The sequence below is a fragment of the Lygodium microphyllum genome, chromosome 17 (genome assembly GCF_053477565.2).
Source record: "Lygodium microphyllum isolate KBCC chromosome 17, Lygodium_microphyllum_v1.1.10, whole genome shotgun sequence".
In the NCBI taxonomy this organism is placed as follows: Eukaryota; Viridiplantae; Streptophyta; class Polypodiopsida; order Schizaeales; family Lygodiaceae; genus Lygodium; species Lygodium microphyllum.
The window spans coordinates 104151636-104167046 of NC_141151.1; the positions used below are offsets into that span (position 1 = coordinate 104151636).

Consider the following 15411-nt stretch of genomic DNA (forward strand, 5'->3'; position numbering starts at 1 on the left):
TAGTGCTTGCTAGCAACACAGAGAGAGTGAGTGAGAGTGTAGAGTAGTCAGGAGAGTGAACACGATTTTTGGGTACAATGACGAGTGTGTACCACTTTAGGTTTTTAGATAGATAGATATATATATGAAAGTACAAGTGCTAAGGGTGTGTTCACACCTGAGCACATTTAAAAGGCACAAGGGCCTTTATTCCCAACATTGATGACCCTTCAAAGGTGTCATATGGTAGATCCATTACCTCCGGTGGAGACTCCACCTCCTCATGCATGCGAGGGATGTATTTTGAGCAAGATGCATAGAATTGCCTTCAAAAAGGATGGTCTAGGGCATGCTGTCTAGAAATTGCAGCTTATTCACTCTAATGTTTGTAGTCCCATGAGGACACGTACACTTGGAGGTCATCTTTACTTTGTTACATTTATTGATGACTACTCTCGGTTTATATGGGTGTATAGGCTAAAAGCAAAATCTGATGTGTTTATACATTTTAAACATCTTGTTACAAGGCTTGAGGCTAAAACTGGCTTGAAAGTGCATACACTTTGCACGGATAGAGGGGGGGGAGTATATGTCTTGTCCTTTTGGGACATATCTGCTTGATCATGGCATTACGTATAAAGCCACTGTTAGAATGACTCCTCATCAGAATGGTATTGCCAAAAGGAAGAATCACACTCTTATGGAGATGACTCATTGTATGATCAAAAGCAAGGGGTTGCCTCATAAATTTTGGTTAGAAGGCCTTCAGTGTGCAAATCATGCGTTGAATCGTGCACCCACTAAGGCACTAAAGACGATCACCCCGTTTGAAGCTTGGCATGGCAAGAAACCCAAGGTTGACACCCATGACATTAGTGATGTCGTTGAGGGCCTGTTGCCACTTTTTTAGAGTCTGTGCCTACTATAAATGGCCGGACAGACATAGCATAGCAAGTTGTTGCTGCACCATATGCGCCTGAACAGTAGGGTATTGATGACAGTTTGCCACATGCAATGGAAGATGCAATACAACATGAAAGGGCTGCTGTAAATGCAGCAAAAACAGTCTCGAGATGGCTGTTACAAACTCTCCAGGAGGGTAAAATGGATCCTTTAGCTCAACGCACCAGAGGAGCTACTAGACATGCAACACATTATGCAGGTGGAGCCCATTTGGCTGATTTTAGGAAAGTAGATGATTGTGATGAGCATGTATTTATGAGCTCACTATTGGATGATGGTGAGCCTACTTCCTTGAATGAAGCTCAACAAGATGTACATTGGATACAGGCCATGCAGGATGAGTTATACTTTACTGCCACTAACTCTACATGGAATCTTGTGAACTTACCACTTGGCAAGAGAGCCATTGCCACAAAATAGGTTTTTAAACTCAAACGGAAGGCTGATGGTACCATTGATAGATACCAAACACAGTTGGTAGGAAAAGGCTATGCACAAAAGAAGGGCATAGATTATGAAGAGACTTTTGCTCCTACATACCATATGAGTAGGGTGAGATGTGTAATTGCTATGGCTCAAATTATGGTTGGAAGATACATTAGTTGGACATTAAGATAGCATTCTTGAATAGGGATTTACATGAGGATGTTTGTGTGTCATAACCTCTAAGGTTTCTGGTGAGAGGGAAAGAGCACATGGTATGCAAGCTAAACAAATCTCTTTATGGTCTCAAACAAGCTCCTCATGCAAGTACTCTAAAATTGATGCATATTTGGCCAACAAAGGGTTCAAAAAGAGTCTAACTGCTCCCACTCTATACATTAAGAATGAAGGGAGGGACTTGCTGATTATCATTCTTTAAGTAGTTAACATGCTGCTCGCTGAACTTTTAGAAGCAAAAATTGCAGATTTCAAGGCTAAAGTAAAACATGCATTTATTATGTCACATATGGACTGTCTACACTATTATTTGGGGATTCAATTCACCCAAAGTCAGCATGGTATCATCATATCACAGTCACAGTATGCGGATAAGCTATTACATAAGTTTAATATGTAAGATTGCAAACCTATATCCACTCCTATGGAGCCAAGATTAAAGCTATCTATGCATGATGGTGAAGAGATGTCTAATGTTGCAATTTACAGCCAGCTATCTTATTTATCTTTGCAACACACTCCGTGACATTCAGTATGCAATATCTCAAGTGGGCAAGTGTATGCATAGCCCATGGACTATACATTGACAAGCTATTAAGCCGATCTTAAGATACTTGCAAGGTACTCAATTACATACATTATTATTTCCCAGGGGGAAACTTGCAATTACACGCTTAACAATGATTCAGATTGGGCTAGTGATGTAGACACTAGGCAGTCTACTAGTGAACATTGTCTTCTTTCTAGGCCATTCATGCATTTCATGGCTAAGCAAGAAACAGCCTATAGTAGCTACCTCGTCCTATGTACAAGGTAACCTTCATGGCAACAATAGAATGTGTATGGTTGCGTAGATTGTTGGCTAATCTACATTTACCATTGGAGGATCCTACACCCATTCTTTCTGACAGTCAGAGTGCTACTGCAGAGACACGAAATCTTATGTTTCATGCTCACACAAAACATATTGAGGTGCATTACCATTATGTCAGAGAGAGATGGTATGCAGGAGAGATCAGCTTGATGTATGTTTCTACATAGGAAACATTTTCACCAAGTCACTACTGTTAGAGATCATAGCCTGCACAGTCGGACGGCAGCTGCACAGTCGGACTGTGCAGTCGGACTGCCACGTGGCAGTCCGACTGTCTGCAGCCCAGTCGGCCGGCTGCATTTAATGCAGCCGACTTATTTCCAGGCTGCGCCCTGTTTCTGGCGCCCCATTTCGTGGCAGATCTCGACTATTTATAGTCGACATTCTCAGCAGTCTGACACACACTTCTCTGACGCAGATTACAGACCGGTGACGCGCAGTCTCTGTCTCTGTTCACAGATTTCAGACAGCAGACAGTGCAGACTGCAGCAGACTTCGAGGTGGACAGCAGGTCGCATCGTCGAGGTGGAGACACGCAGTCCAGCGCACTGCGCCATTGTATATCTTTGTATTCAGCATTCTATATACAGCAGATCTTCATCGTCCACTGTCTCTTTCTCTCCCTTCTCTCTCTGCGTTCTCTCTCTCTCAGTCCTACGCTTCCGCACCGCTGCACTCTGACATGGTATCAGAGCAGTGTTTGAGGGCTGACTGAGCGCAGAATCAACCTGAAGAGGAGTTTTTTTGCGTTTAAGGGCAGACAGGAGGGCTGCGCCTTGGAACAAGGCTGAAATGAGTGTGGGCGCACAGGAAAGGAGTACAGGTGGTGGATTTGCTGCTGTTTACTGCTGTTTGACGCGGAGGAAGTTTGAGTTTTCAGCCTACAAGTGCAGGTTTTGCTTTTTCATCGCCTCCGGCGGGTGAAGAAGCTTCAGGACGTGGAAGAGTCTTAGCAGGCTGAGTTTTCCCAGTCAGAGGGGGCTGCTTTTGCATTTGTGAAGGCATTGCAGGTGAAGATGTCTACAGAGATGGACTTGGAGTTCCAGGCGATTATGGACCGGAAGGTGCCTGTCTTACCGGCTCTTCCTACAGATCAGAAGCTTGACGGCGACAACTACCGCATTTGGCGCGTCATGATGTTGGCCATCCTAGAGTCTTATGATTTGGCGGAGTTGGTACAGGAGGATATTGACCGGCCCTCGGTAAGAGATGAGTCCAAACTCTCTTCCGATGCTCGTGCGGAGTTGGCCAGGGCCCAGTCTCATTGGGACAAACTGAATGCCAGGATTCAATCCTTTCTCTTCCTATCATGCACTACAGCCGTGATCGCTCACATCGAGCACTTAACGGTGGCTCGTGAGATATGGCTGGAGCTTGATCAAATGTACAATCGGATGACCCTGATGAAGAGGGTTTCTTTGGAGGTACATATGCGGACCTTGTCCGTAAATAAGTCTTCTTCGCTACAGGAGCACATTAACAAGCTAAGGCAGCTTCAGATGCAGGTTCAGAATGCGGGGAAGCCGATTTCCTCCGAAGACATGGCGATCACACTATTGTCCCAGTTGCCGCCACGATTCGGTACATTTTACTCTGCCCTTATTGCTTCGGGGCGAGAGTCTACTCTTCGGTGGGAAGAGTTGGTTCCTATGGTCTTGGACCAAGAGGAACAGTTAAAGGGACAGAATGCTTCCAAGACGGAGGCGCTGACAGGTCAAGCCTCTCAGAAGAAGGGGAAGGACCAAAAGAAGAAGAAGGGGGATAACAAGTCCAAGAAGGACAAGGAGAAAGACAAGGACAAAGACTCCACATGTCATATTTGTGGAAAGACTGGCCATTGGAAGAAGGATTGCCCTGACAAAGACACGAAGGACACCAAGAAGAAGGACACCAAGGATTCTGGAGCGGTGGCTGCACCCTCATCAGCTGCATTTCTTCATCTAGCTGTCATTGAGGACGCTTCACCGAATGCTTCTGATGCTGCGATGACGGCTCCCCAAGCTCGAGAGTGGATTGTTGATAGTGGTGCCTCACGGCACATGACTCCTTCATCAGATGGTGTTGCCCAGCTGCGACCTTCGCGTGGGCAGGTTCTCATTGGAGACAGCTCTTCAGTTTCTGTTGCAGGTCGGGGTAAGATGCAGCTTATTCCGGATGGACGAGGTGGCACCCATACCTCAGAGGTTTTGCATGTACCAGGATTAGGGTACCATCTCCTTTCAGTTCATAAAATTTGCTCCCTTGGTCTTTTGGTGGAGTTTGACAGTACTACAGTGCGAGTCCTCGATCGTGAATCGAGGAAGGTTCTATCATCTGGATATGAGGAGAACGGCATTTACAAACTGAAGTCTTCCACCGCCCTCTCTACTCTTCTTCTTACCTCACAGTCACAGTCAGAGTTATGGCATGCTAGGTTTGGTCACCTGAACTATGACTATCTTCGGAGGGCGTCACGTGGACAGCTTGTTCGAGGGTTGCCGGATATAGTGGTGAGCCAGCAGCCATGTGTCTCCTGCATACGGGGGAAGCAGCATAGGGATGCCATTCCCCACACAGCTTCGCGGCGGTCTACTTCCCCGATGGAGCTCGTATCTACGGATCTATGTGGCCCTATGAGGAATGAGTCCCTGTGTGGGAGCTCGTACTTCATGCTGATCGTGGATGACTATAGCAGGATGACATGGGCCTATTTTTTGGCATTAAAGTCAGAAGCTTTCTCGCACTTCAAGGATTGGCTTCTCTTTGAGGAGAACCGATCAGGCCGGAAGTTGAAATGAATTTGCTCGGTTTTGTGCAGATAGAGGAATTCACCAGGAGTTTGCCAATACCAATACTCCTCAAGAAAATGGTCTTCTAGAACGGAAGAACCGCAGTGTGATCGAGATGGCGCGCACCATGATGGAGCACCGACAGACCCCTCAGGTTCTGTGGGCCGAGGCTGTGGCTACTGCAGTCCACATCCTTAATCGATCCCCTACTTCAGCCGTGGAAGGGATGACTCCATTTGAGACTTATTTTGGGACGAAGCCAGATGTTTCTTACTTTCGGGTCTTTGGGTGTGATGCCTATGTTCACATTCCCAAGGCTCACCGTGATAAATTTGACGCGGCTTCTCGAAAACAGGTATTTGTTGGCTACAACTCCCAGTCCCAAGGCTACCGACTGTATGATCCCGTCAAGTGGGATGTGTACACTAGCCGTGATGTGCGGTTTGTGGAGGTTCCGGCTACTTCAACGGGTGAGGAGCATCCCGTTCTTGGAGATCCAGGGGAGAGTTGGGCTCCTTCTCCAGTTCCACTGGAGCCCGTGCCTTTTGATTAAGATTCTGTTTCTGACACAGAGTCTACTGTTCCACCGGACCCCTCTGAGGAGTTACCACCGGTGGATATTCCAGAGTCTTCTGCTGATGGAGAACGACGAGGGGAGGTTCGGCCTCCTCCTTGCTGGGCCCGTGACACACTCCGTGATTCAAGGATCGAGGGGGTTCCTGAGGAGTGGGGACTGCAGGATGGTTCGCGGCGGTCACAGAGGCACCAGGCGCATTCTTCGGAGCTTGTTTGCTCCAACTATTGTTTGATGTCCCGTGTTTTGCAGGATCGAGAGCCCACCTCCGTGAAGAAGGCTTGACAGTCCGCCCCATGGAAGAAAGCTATGGAAGCTGAGTTGGAGGCTATTGAGAGGAATGGCACTTGGTCACTTGTGCCACGCCCCCCGAAGACGAAGGTGATTGGAGTCAAGTGGGTCTTCAAGACCAAATATCTCAGTGATGGTACTTTGGATAAGCACAAGGCTCGCCTTGTTGCTAAGGGTTTTGCACAGCGCCCAGGGATTGACTATCATGACACCTTTGCCCCCACAGCTCATATGGCAACCATTAGAGCTGTTCTTGCTTTGGCTGCCCATAGGAGATGGCCTGTTTATCAGTTGAATGTGAAGTCGGCCTTCCTGAATGGTGATTTGAAGGAGGAGATCTACGTTGAGCAGCCTCCTGGCTTTGGTTTTTCAGATGGGAAAGTCTACAGGTTGAAGAAGGCCCTGTATGGCCTCAAGCAGGCCCCGCGAGCTTGGAACGAGAAGATTGATTCGTTCCTCCAGTCTCAGTTGGGATATCGGCGGTCCAAGGCCGATCCGCAGCTGTATGTTCACACTTCCGAGGATGGTTGTGTGTTGTTTGTATTATATGTTGATGATTTGATTGTCACAGGTGATGCTGCACAGCAGGTCCAGGAGACGAAGTCAGCTTTACATCGGACGTTCGAGATGATGGATTTGGGTCTACTCCATTTCTTTTTGGGCCATGAGATTTATCAGTCTCAGAGGGGGATCTTTCTCTCCCAACACAGATATGTACAGGAGCTCTTGGTGTCTTTTGAGATGGAAGACTGTCGGGCCCTCTCTACTCCTATGGATCCGAACTGGAAGGCCACTTCCCATTCAGCTTCTCCTTTGGCAGATGCGTCCCGCTATCGACAATTGATTGGGTCTTTGATTTGGCTTCTCAACACGAGGGTTGATCTATGTTTTGCTGTTGGGCTCTTGGCAGGGTTCATGAGTGAACCTAAGACGGTGCATTGGCAGGCTACTCAGAGGATACTTCGGTATCTAAGGGGGACGTCTCATTTGGGGATTCATTACCCCGCAGGGACAGATGGGTCAGATCTTGTACTTGCAGGTTGGAGCGACTCGGATTGGGCCGGTGACGTGGACCACAAGCGGTCTACTACAGGTTACTGCTTTACTTTGGGTGCAGGTGTTATTTCATGGAGTAGCAAGAAGCAGCCCACGGTAGCCCTTTCATCTACTGAGGCGGAGTATCGGGCCGCGTCTTCCACCACATGCGAGGTTGTGTGGCTTCAGAGATTGTTGGAGGAGCTTGGGTGCCCCCAGACTCGTCCTACATTGCTGCGATGTGACAATGAAAGTTGCATTGCCTTGGCAAGGAACCCTGTTTTTCATGCCCGGACGAAGCACATTGAGATTCAGTGCCACTTCATCCAAGAAAAGCTTCTGGATGAGACCATCACTGTAGAGTATTGCAAGACGGAGGACAATCTTGCGGATTTGTTTACGAAGGCGCTTCCTCAAGCTCTACTTCGGCAACATTCCAGATCCCTCAGGCTTCTGCCCTGTCCAGGCTCTGAGAGGGGGTGTTAGAGATCATAGCCTACACAGTCGGACGGCAGCTGCACAGTCGGACTGCCACGTGGCAGTCCGACTGTCTGCAGCCCAGTCGGCTGCATTTAATGCAGCCGACTTATTTCCAGGCTGCGCCCTGTTTCTGGCGCCCCATTTCGTGGCAGATCTCGACTATTTATAGTCGACATTCTCAACAGTCTGACACACACTTCTCTGACGCAGATTACAAACCGGTGACGCGCAGTCTCTGTCTCTGTTCACAGATTTCAGACAGCAGACAGTGCAGACTGCAGCAGACTTCGAGGTGGACAGCAGGTCACATCGTCGAGGTGGAGACACGCAGTCCAACGCACTGTGCCATTCTATATCTTTGTATTCAGCATTCTATATACAGCAGATCTTCATCGTCCACTGTCTCTCTCTCCCTTCTCTCTCTGCGTTCTCTCTCTCTCAGTCCTACGCTTCCGCACCGCTGCACTCTGACAACTACCTCGTGAGAAGTTTGAGGCTTTTTGCAAGTCCTTAAACTTGCTACCCTTTGGTGATTGATCATTCCTATACCACATTGGCACTGCAAGGGGGTGTTAGAATTTGCAATAGCAAGGATTATGCGAGCACAACGGCTTGAATGGTGATACACAATCTGGCTAGATGTGAAGGCTTGCTTTATTGCATAAATGGCAGCCTTCGTGGGTTCCCAACATAGACCTCACAATAACTTTCAATAAGTATATGGGTGCATCTTTTGTGCCAGATATAGCAGCCAACATGGAGCTTTCATTTTTTAATGGTAGCACAAAGTACACAATTTGCTAGATATGGACAAGAGCCTGCCACCCCCAAAACAAATAAGCTTTTTAGCTTTGTTGGTTTTTAAGGTTTAATAGCCTTATAGCTTGAAAACAATAAAAAAAGTAGCACATAGAGATTTCATTAGAGGAATTGTATTTATGGTATCGCTTGGCATACTCCAGGTGTAGTACAATGTCGCCAAAAAGTGAAGTGTGAATGAACTTTTAACATTTCAACTAGACTTTTGTTTGAAAATTTAATTTAGAAATATTGCTTGGTATACTCAAGGTGTAGTACAATGTCGCCAAAATGTGAAGTGTGAACGAACTTTTATCGTTTCAACTAGACTTTTTGTTTTTAATTTATTTTAGAAATGCCCTAAGCATGGTGATTATTGCACTAGCAATGATGGCATTGACACATGCAATGGACAAAGTCTAAGCCTCAAGTCATAAGGGAAAGACCAAAGATTTGGCCTAGAACCTTTGAAACAATGAGGTTTCTAAAGCTAAATGTGAAGCTTTCAAAAGAGTGATTTCATAACCTTAATTTGAAAACTTAGCCAAAGTTTTGGCAGCCACTTATGAATTGCTGGAGACTTCTATATTTTTGTAGCCCTCTCTCCCCCTTGGATTTTCATTCTGGACATTCATGAGCTATATGCCCATCCTTATCACAAATAAACATTTATTTGCAGCAAACAAATGCTTTCTTTTCAACAAATGTTTTGCCATCCACAAATAGCCTTTTAAACTACCTATTTGCCTTCGATGGTAGCTTGGATAGTTAACCTTGCACTTGTCCTTTATCAAAAGATTCATCCTCAGTCACAAGAGAAAGGCCAAAGATTTGGCCTAGAACCTTTGAAACAATTAAGTTTCTAAAACTAAATGTGAAGCTTTCATAAGGAGTGATTTCACAACCTTAATTTGAAAGTTAACCAAAGTTTAGGCAGCCACTTATGAAGTAGTGGAGACTTCTATATTTTTGTAGCCCTCTCTCCCACTTGGATTTTCATTCTGGGCATTCATAAGCTATATGCCTGTCCTTTTCACAAATAAACATTTATTTACAGCAAACAAATGACTTCTTTTCAATAGATATTTTTCCATCCACAAAAGGCCTTTTAAACTTCCAGAATGCCTCGGTAGCTTGGACAGTTTACCTGGCTCTTGTCCTTTATCAAAAGATTCGGCTTCTTATCCTTATCTTCACAATTGCCCTTTGTAGCAACATTGGTGCCCTTACAATCTGTAATATGTCCTCTCATTAATGCATAGGCTGTATTTGCATTTTTAGTCAACTCTCCCATGTTGGTCACTCCTATCTTCGAGTAATAGTCATGGATTTGTCTAGGCACTTTAGTAGGTCTCCATTTTCTCTAACATCATGACATCATGAAAAAAGCTACTTGGCATCAAAGTTGTGTTAGCTAATAAAGCCACATTACACATTGAAACTTCATAAGCTCATTAAAGCCTTAAAATCCAAACGCAAACCCACAAAATTTTGGTTGGTTCCATCTCTATAAATAGAGAGTATGCTAAGCCACTTGCATCAACTACCAATCCTGAAACCAGCCTCAACCCCCTTCAGCAGTAGTGCCACTCCATGGAGTTTGAGAGGACTCTTCCCTAGGGAGGTAGCACAATTTCTCCGCCCCTTGTTATCGATGTTCATCCGATGCGGTGGATTCTAGATCTCTTCCTCAATCACTGCCTTATGCCCTATTTAATTGGTTCAGTCATTATCCACCATTAGGCTGAATTCTCAAGCCTAGGTTACCCTTCAGATCCCTAGGCTAATTAGGCTACCATCCTTTAGGACAGATTAGGCTCATCTTTCTTAGGCAATCTAACTAGATCTTTAAGCTACCTCAGCTAATAGGTTCATTAGGCCAATTCAGGCTTACCACAAGCTAAGCCCTGCTTTAACATCTTTTATTTGTCTTCCGTTGCACATATTCACTTACATTTCATTTACTTCTGCTACACCTACACTCAGATTTATTTTTAGCTTTAGCACAAATGTATCTGAATGAATTTGCAAGCATCTCAATATGAAACATCTAGTATGTAGGTTTTGGTTTCTCTTCCAATACTTGCATGCCAGGTTTTAAATTTCAGTTCACGGCTAACATTACAAGTGTCTAGCTGTCCTAACTAGGCTGAAGGTATGGTTCTTCTGTGATTATTGCCTCTCCATATCCTTGAAATCTCTGCCCATTTGACATCAATCACTACTTCACTAGTGTGTTCAATTTCATGTCATGTAAACCGCTACCTTGGTGGATATGCCTTCGCATTCTTGACTAGCACAAGAAGCATCTCACAAGGTAGAGTTTCATACATGCCTACGACTCATCCTTATGCATAGAGCTCAGTAGGAGGTTGAAGGTAAGCCTAAGTTTTTTCTTTTAGATTCAGTGCATAGAACTAATGATCTTGTAGAACCTTTGAAATCCCCACTACCAACCAGCCATCCGCAAATGGAACTAAACTCATCGCTTCCACGATACTACTTTTCTCCAATGCCAAGTATGAACTCTATTATTTCAAATTCTATGCCAACTAATTATGTACTTTTCATTGGATCGAGGGATGCTCGACAAGAAGGAGCTCTTCAAAACAAACTTCGGTTTGTGAGCAATGAGAAAGACGTGTATTTCTTTATTAACTCAAAACTAGGTAAGAAGCTAAAAGAAAGACTTGTAAGTATTCTGTCCTTTCTTTTTCCTTCAAATGACTTTATTTCTGGTGGTCAATTTTGGAGTAGATGCATCTTTATCTAATGCATTCAATGGACAAAAGGAACAAATCATGTTTCCCACAACATCCATCACAAACCCATTTGGGTTCCCACCCATCCCTCCCTCATCTTCCGTTGCACCTTCCTTTCCGCTTCCATTAAGTGCACCACATTATCCACCCACCAAGGGGTTTTGCACATTTAGGCACAGCCTTTTGAACCTCTACATACCCGTTTCCAAGTGATGTACATATGGTGAAGGCTCGACCTCTCACACATACACTTTCAGGTTATCCCTCTGGGAGTGCATCCTAGACATACTCAAGTGTGGATCATTTGGTATCATAGTTTGCTTCTATGGCATTACCTAGTGGACCATCCGGTCATTCTATTGTGCCCTAGCCAACATTTGGACAAGGCTATGGTGTCCCGGTGCCTCCATCTACACCTATGATATTATATGGGCCTCTTTAAAGTTGAGCAGTGTATCACACAAATAAAAGATGGACCAAAAATAACCAAATTAGCCTGAAAATAATTTCACCCAACTTTGCACAGGAGCAAAAAGCCAAAACACAGGGGTTGATCAGTAAAACACAAGCAGCAAACACCAAAATGCAAATCTGGAAGGGTCAATAACAGGTCCGCAGCCCTGAAATAGGCCCAAAAAAGTTGAAAACGAAAATGACAATCTACAAAATGTTGAGGAAATAGGCCGAAAGTAATCAAAAGATTGTTGCTCAGGCTGTAAATCAGTCGCAGCAATCAAAACAAGTCCAATCAACAAACGAAAAGTCAAAACTCAAACCTAAAACATTGTAAAATAACATTAAGAACAATGATCCTACAATCCGATACCATGTCAAAAGTGGATGCAGTGATGGAAGCGTGTGGAAAACTGTTGTAATAGACAGACTACTAAACACAAGAGACAAAGGAAAGAGAAAAAGAAACACTGCAAAAGAAAAAAAACACTGCACAATGAACTCAAAAGCAAATAGATACTTGGGAAATGGAATCCATAATGTGAGTCATTGGATATGAAGGCACTAGCACCCGCTCCTTTCCCTCCACCAGAACCAATCAAGTGAATGAATGATCAATGACGGTGGAGGAGAAGCCAGAATAAATAAGTAAAAATAATACCAAGAAAAATGCCTAAATAATCAAGATAATATCTGCCCTAGCCCACTGACATGCACATACTCAAACATGAACTAACATATCTATTATAACAAGTCTCCTATGACAAAACTGTCACGAGGACGTGAAAATTTGATGCTTTGCTTATGTTTAATTGACATTTGATTAAAGGATTAATCAAATGTGCAATTAAAAGATGCACATGTATTGCACATGTGAGGTGCAAGCTACGTTTTTTTACAGTTGAAGGCCCAAGGACCCTAGGAAAAAGTTGGGTGTCAAAGGCAAAAGTTGTAACAAGTTATACTTGTTAGGTTCTTAGGTGAACTATGGTGTCAGTTTGCCCCTAGGACCATTATTAGCCATTAAGTGTCAATGGTGACACTAGGGCCTAGGCATTAATTAATGGATTAATGCGTATCCAAGGGTCAATTAATGCATGGGACCACTTTGGGTTGCAAATGGCCTAGCCAATTAATTTTTGAATGGGCAAGGTCAATTTCTTGGGCATGGATTAAGGGCTAAATTAATTTTCAAAATTAATTAATTTTGAAAATTAATTAAATGACTGGAAATTGCTAAAAATGGATTAAGAAAGCTGCCACTTGGCAAAACTTTCCCATGCAAGTGGGGGAAAGGCTAAATAGGGCTGAAGGGAGAGGGAAATCTCGTTTTTTCATTTTGGAGCTGTTGGGAAGAGGTGTTGGACTATTCCTGCCAGCTTTTGGGGCTATTTCCCAACCATTGGAAACCATTTTGGTGATGGAGATTGCATATTCTTGACCTTGGGAAGCTGGCAATTGCTGCTGATCCACTTTCCCATGAAGATCGCAGTCTTTGATGCTCCTATTGTTGTTGGTGCATCTGTTTGGGGGCTGGTACAGCAGGGCAGCAGCAGATTTTGATCAGTTCTTCGCAAGAAATCTCAGAATTTTCTCTCTCTACAGCATTCTCTCATCTCCTTCAGCCTATGCTCAGCCATTTTTGGTGGGCTGATCTGTAATTTCTGCAGTAAAACCTAATTTACAGCAGAAATTAGGGTTTAGCAGCCACCTTGGGATCCGTGCCAGAGATTGAAGGCTCAAGGGACTGAAATCAGCAGCTGATAATTGAAGATTATCAAGGGATTTCAGAAGCCAACCCATCCCGAATTGATTTGGGGCAACATTTGGCCAGCCAAGAGTCAAATTGGAGAAAAAGTCCTGGGTGAATCAAGGGGCAAATGACCCAAAAGGCTTACTGGTCATTTGTGATAACAAGAGCAATTGGTCAGCAGCAAGAGATTGAAGAATCTCAAGTTGTACTCCTTTCAATTGAATGCAAACTAAAGAAATACTACAAGGGGCGTCAGTTTTGGGGCCAACAAGGAGTCTACTATCCACGAATGTTATGGTAAAGTGTGTATTTCATTTTATCTGCATTTATTTATTGCTGTAATTAACTCTTAAATCAGGTTATCACCACTCATTCCAAGAAGAAAGGCTGGTTCCACAAAACTCTCATGATCTACATAGTCTCTTATCTCAATTGGTAGTTTCCCAACAATGGGAGTAACTACAAACTCCATTCCTGGAAAAGCAGCAATTGACATTTCTAGTATTTCAAACCTCTCCTTTGGTAGATGTAGAGCTTCAACAATCCAAGGATGGATATAATGATTTGTAGCCCTTGCATCAAAATGAATGAGAACAAGTTGATTAGCAATCTTATCCCAAGCCATAAAAAGCTTCCTTTTCTCTTACGAGATTTCATCCTGAAGGGGGTAAGTAGAGCTCCTCAAACCGAAGTGCTTAGTTGACATGTGATTTACTAAATACCCAAGGTATAGACAGGCTTCTGCCTAATATAGCATAAAGCCAATAAATCGCATGATGTGCTTAATCATCCTACTATCTTTATGATGTCCATCAATAGCAACCTGATAGATTGAGAGTTGCCTTCCCCTTATGTTTACTTGTATTCATGCAGTAGCAACACATTTGCTTGAAAGTTCTAATCCACACACACAGATAGGAGTCCTAGTTTTAGCTGGTAGAGAAGTCCCCTAGATAAATTGTGGAGCAGATGGCAAACAGCTTTCACAAAATCTCAATTTGATCTTAGAAGCACCACAGAGCAGGCAAGGCAAACTTTGAGCAACCCATCTGTATCACAAAACAAAAACAGAAGTGTGGAAAAGTGTCCTTTTGATGTTGTTCATTCAGCTTAACTCATTGTTTCTCGTGTGAAAGGTTTCTTAAATGTTGAATGTCACTTGAATCTTGATGATGTTCAAATGATGATGTTTCTACTACATCTGTGTCACACAAACTATTAAACATATCAGTACAGAGATATTGAAGGCAATCTGTGATGTAATATCTAAATTTCCCCCTTTGTCAGGGCATTGATGGTAATACATATTAAAGGTTGGAAAAAGCTTTGATTATTCATCCAGAAGAGCACTAAACACACCTGGTCTCCTTGAAGCAAGCTCTTACTGCTCACACTTGCTCTATAGTCACCAGATGTCCTGTCAAAGCCAGTAGAAAGAAGATATGGACTCGTTTTCGTGTTGAGTTGACATTGAGATTTACTTGTGGCATTATCTTTCATTCGAACCAGCTCAGCTGGCTTCAAATCACAGTCACTGAGGTCAGATATGGGTGGTTTTGGTGAACAGTTCAGCTGTCCAGCACAAAACATGCTGCCACTGGCTGGTGAAGAACCCCATTGCTGAAGAACCTACAAGCTTAAACAAAAGCATGCAAAATTAAAGAAAGGCCAACAAAAAACACAAACAATATCAAACTAATTTGACAGCAAGATAAAAATAGAAAAACGAATACAAGTACAAACTACATTGATAATCAAGGCATTCATTATGCCAGGAAACAGTGTAGACATACGACTGATTTGGGAATGCAGGACAAAAAAGATCCCTTGCATGCAAATGAAATATTGTGCTTGAGTCCCATATATATTCTGCATACACACCCTATCCAAATATATATGTGTGAATGATAATCTCAATTGCAGCCTGTTCAGAATTATTTGTTCTCACAAAGAGCTCAATTTGTTTCTTAAATTATGCTCTGACTAAAGGGTAATTTCCCTCATGCCATCATAATCTAAGT

At 43.7% G+C, this 15411-nt stretch overlaps 1 protein-coding gene across 4 annotated transcripts in view; it reads right to left on the minus strand.

Moving 5' to 3' along the window:
• LOC148022218 (beta-amylase 2, chloroplastic-like) overlaps positions 1-15411 on the minus strand; it is a 56717-nt gene that overhangs the window by 26539 nt on the left and 14767 nt on the right. For 3 of the 4 annotated variants that reach the window (XR_015694472.1, XM_087697861.1, XM_087697860.1), the window contains exon 3: positions 14750-15019. Coding sequence is in view for 3 of the 4 variants with exons in the window: in XM_087697861.1 (XP_087553987.1) it covers positions 14750-15019 (270 nt within the window). In the remaining variant the exon portion in view is untranslated. Of the gene's footprint in view, positions 1-14749; positions 15027-15411 lie in introns of all 4 variants that reach the window. The other variant, XM_087697862.1, reaches the window with a different exon arrangement.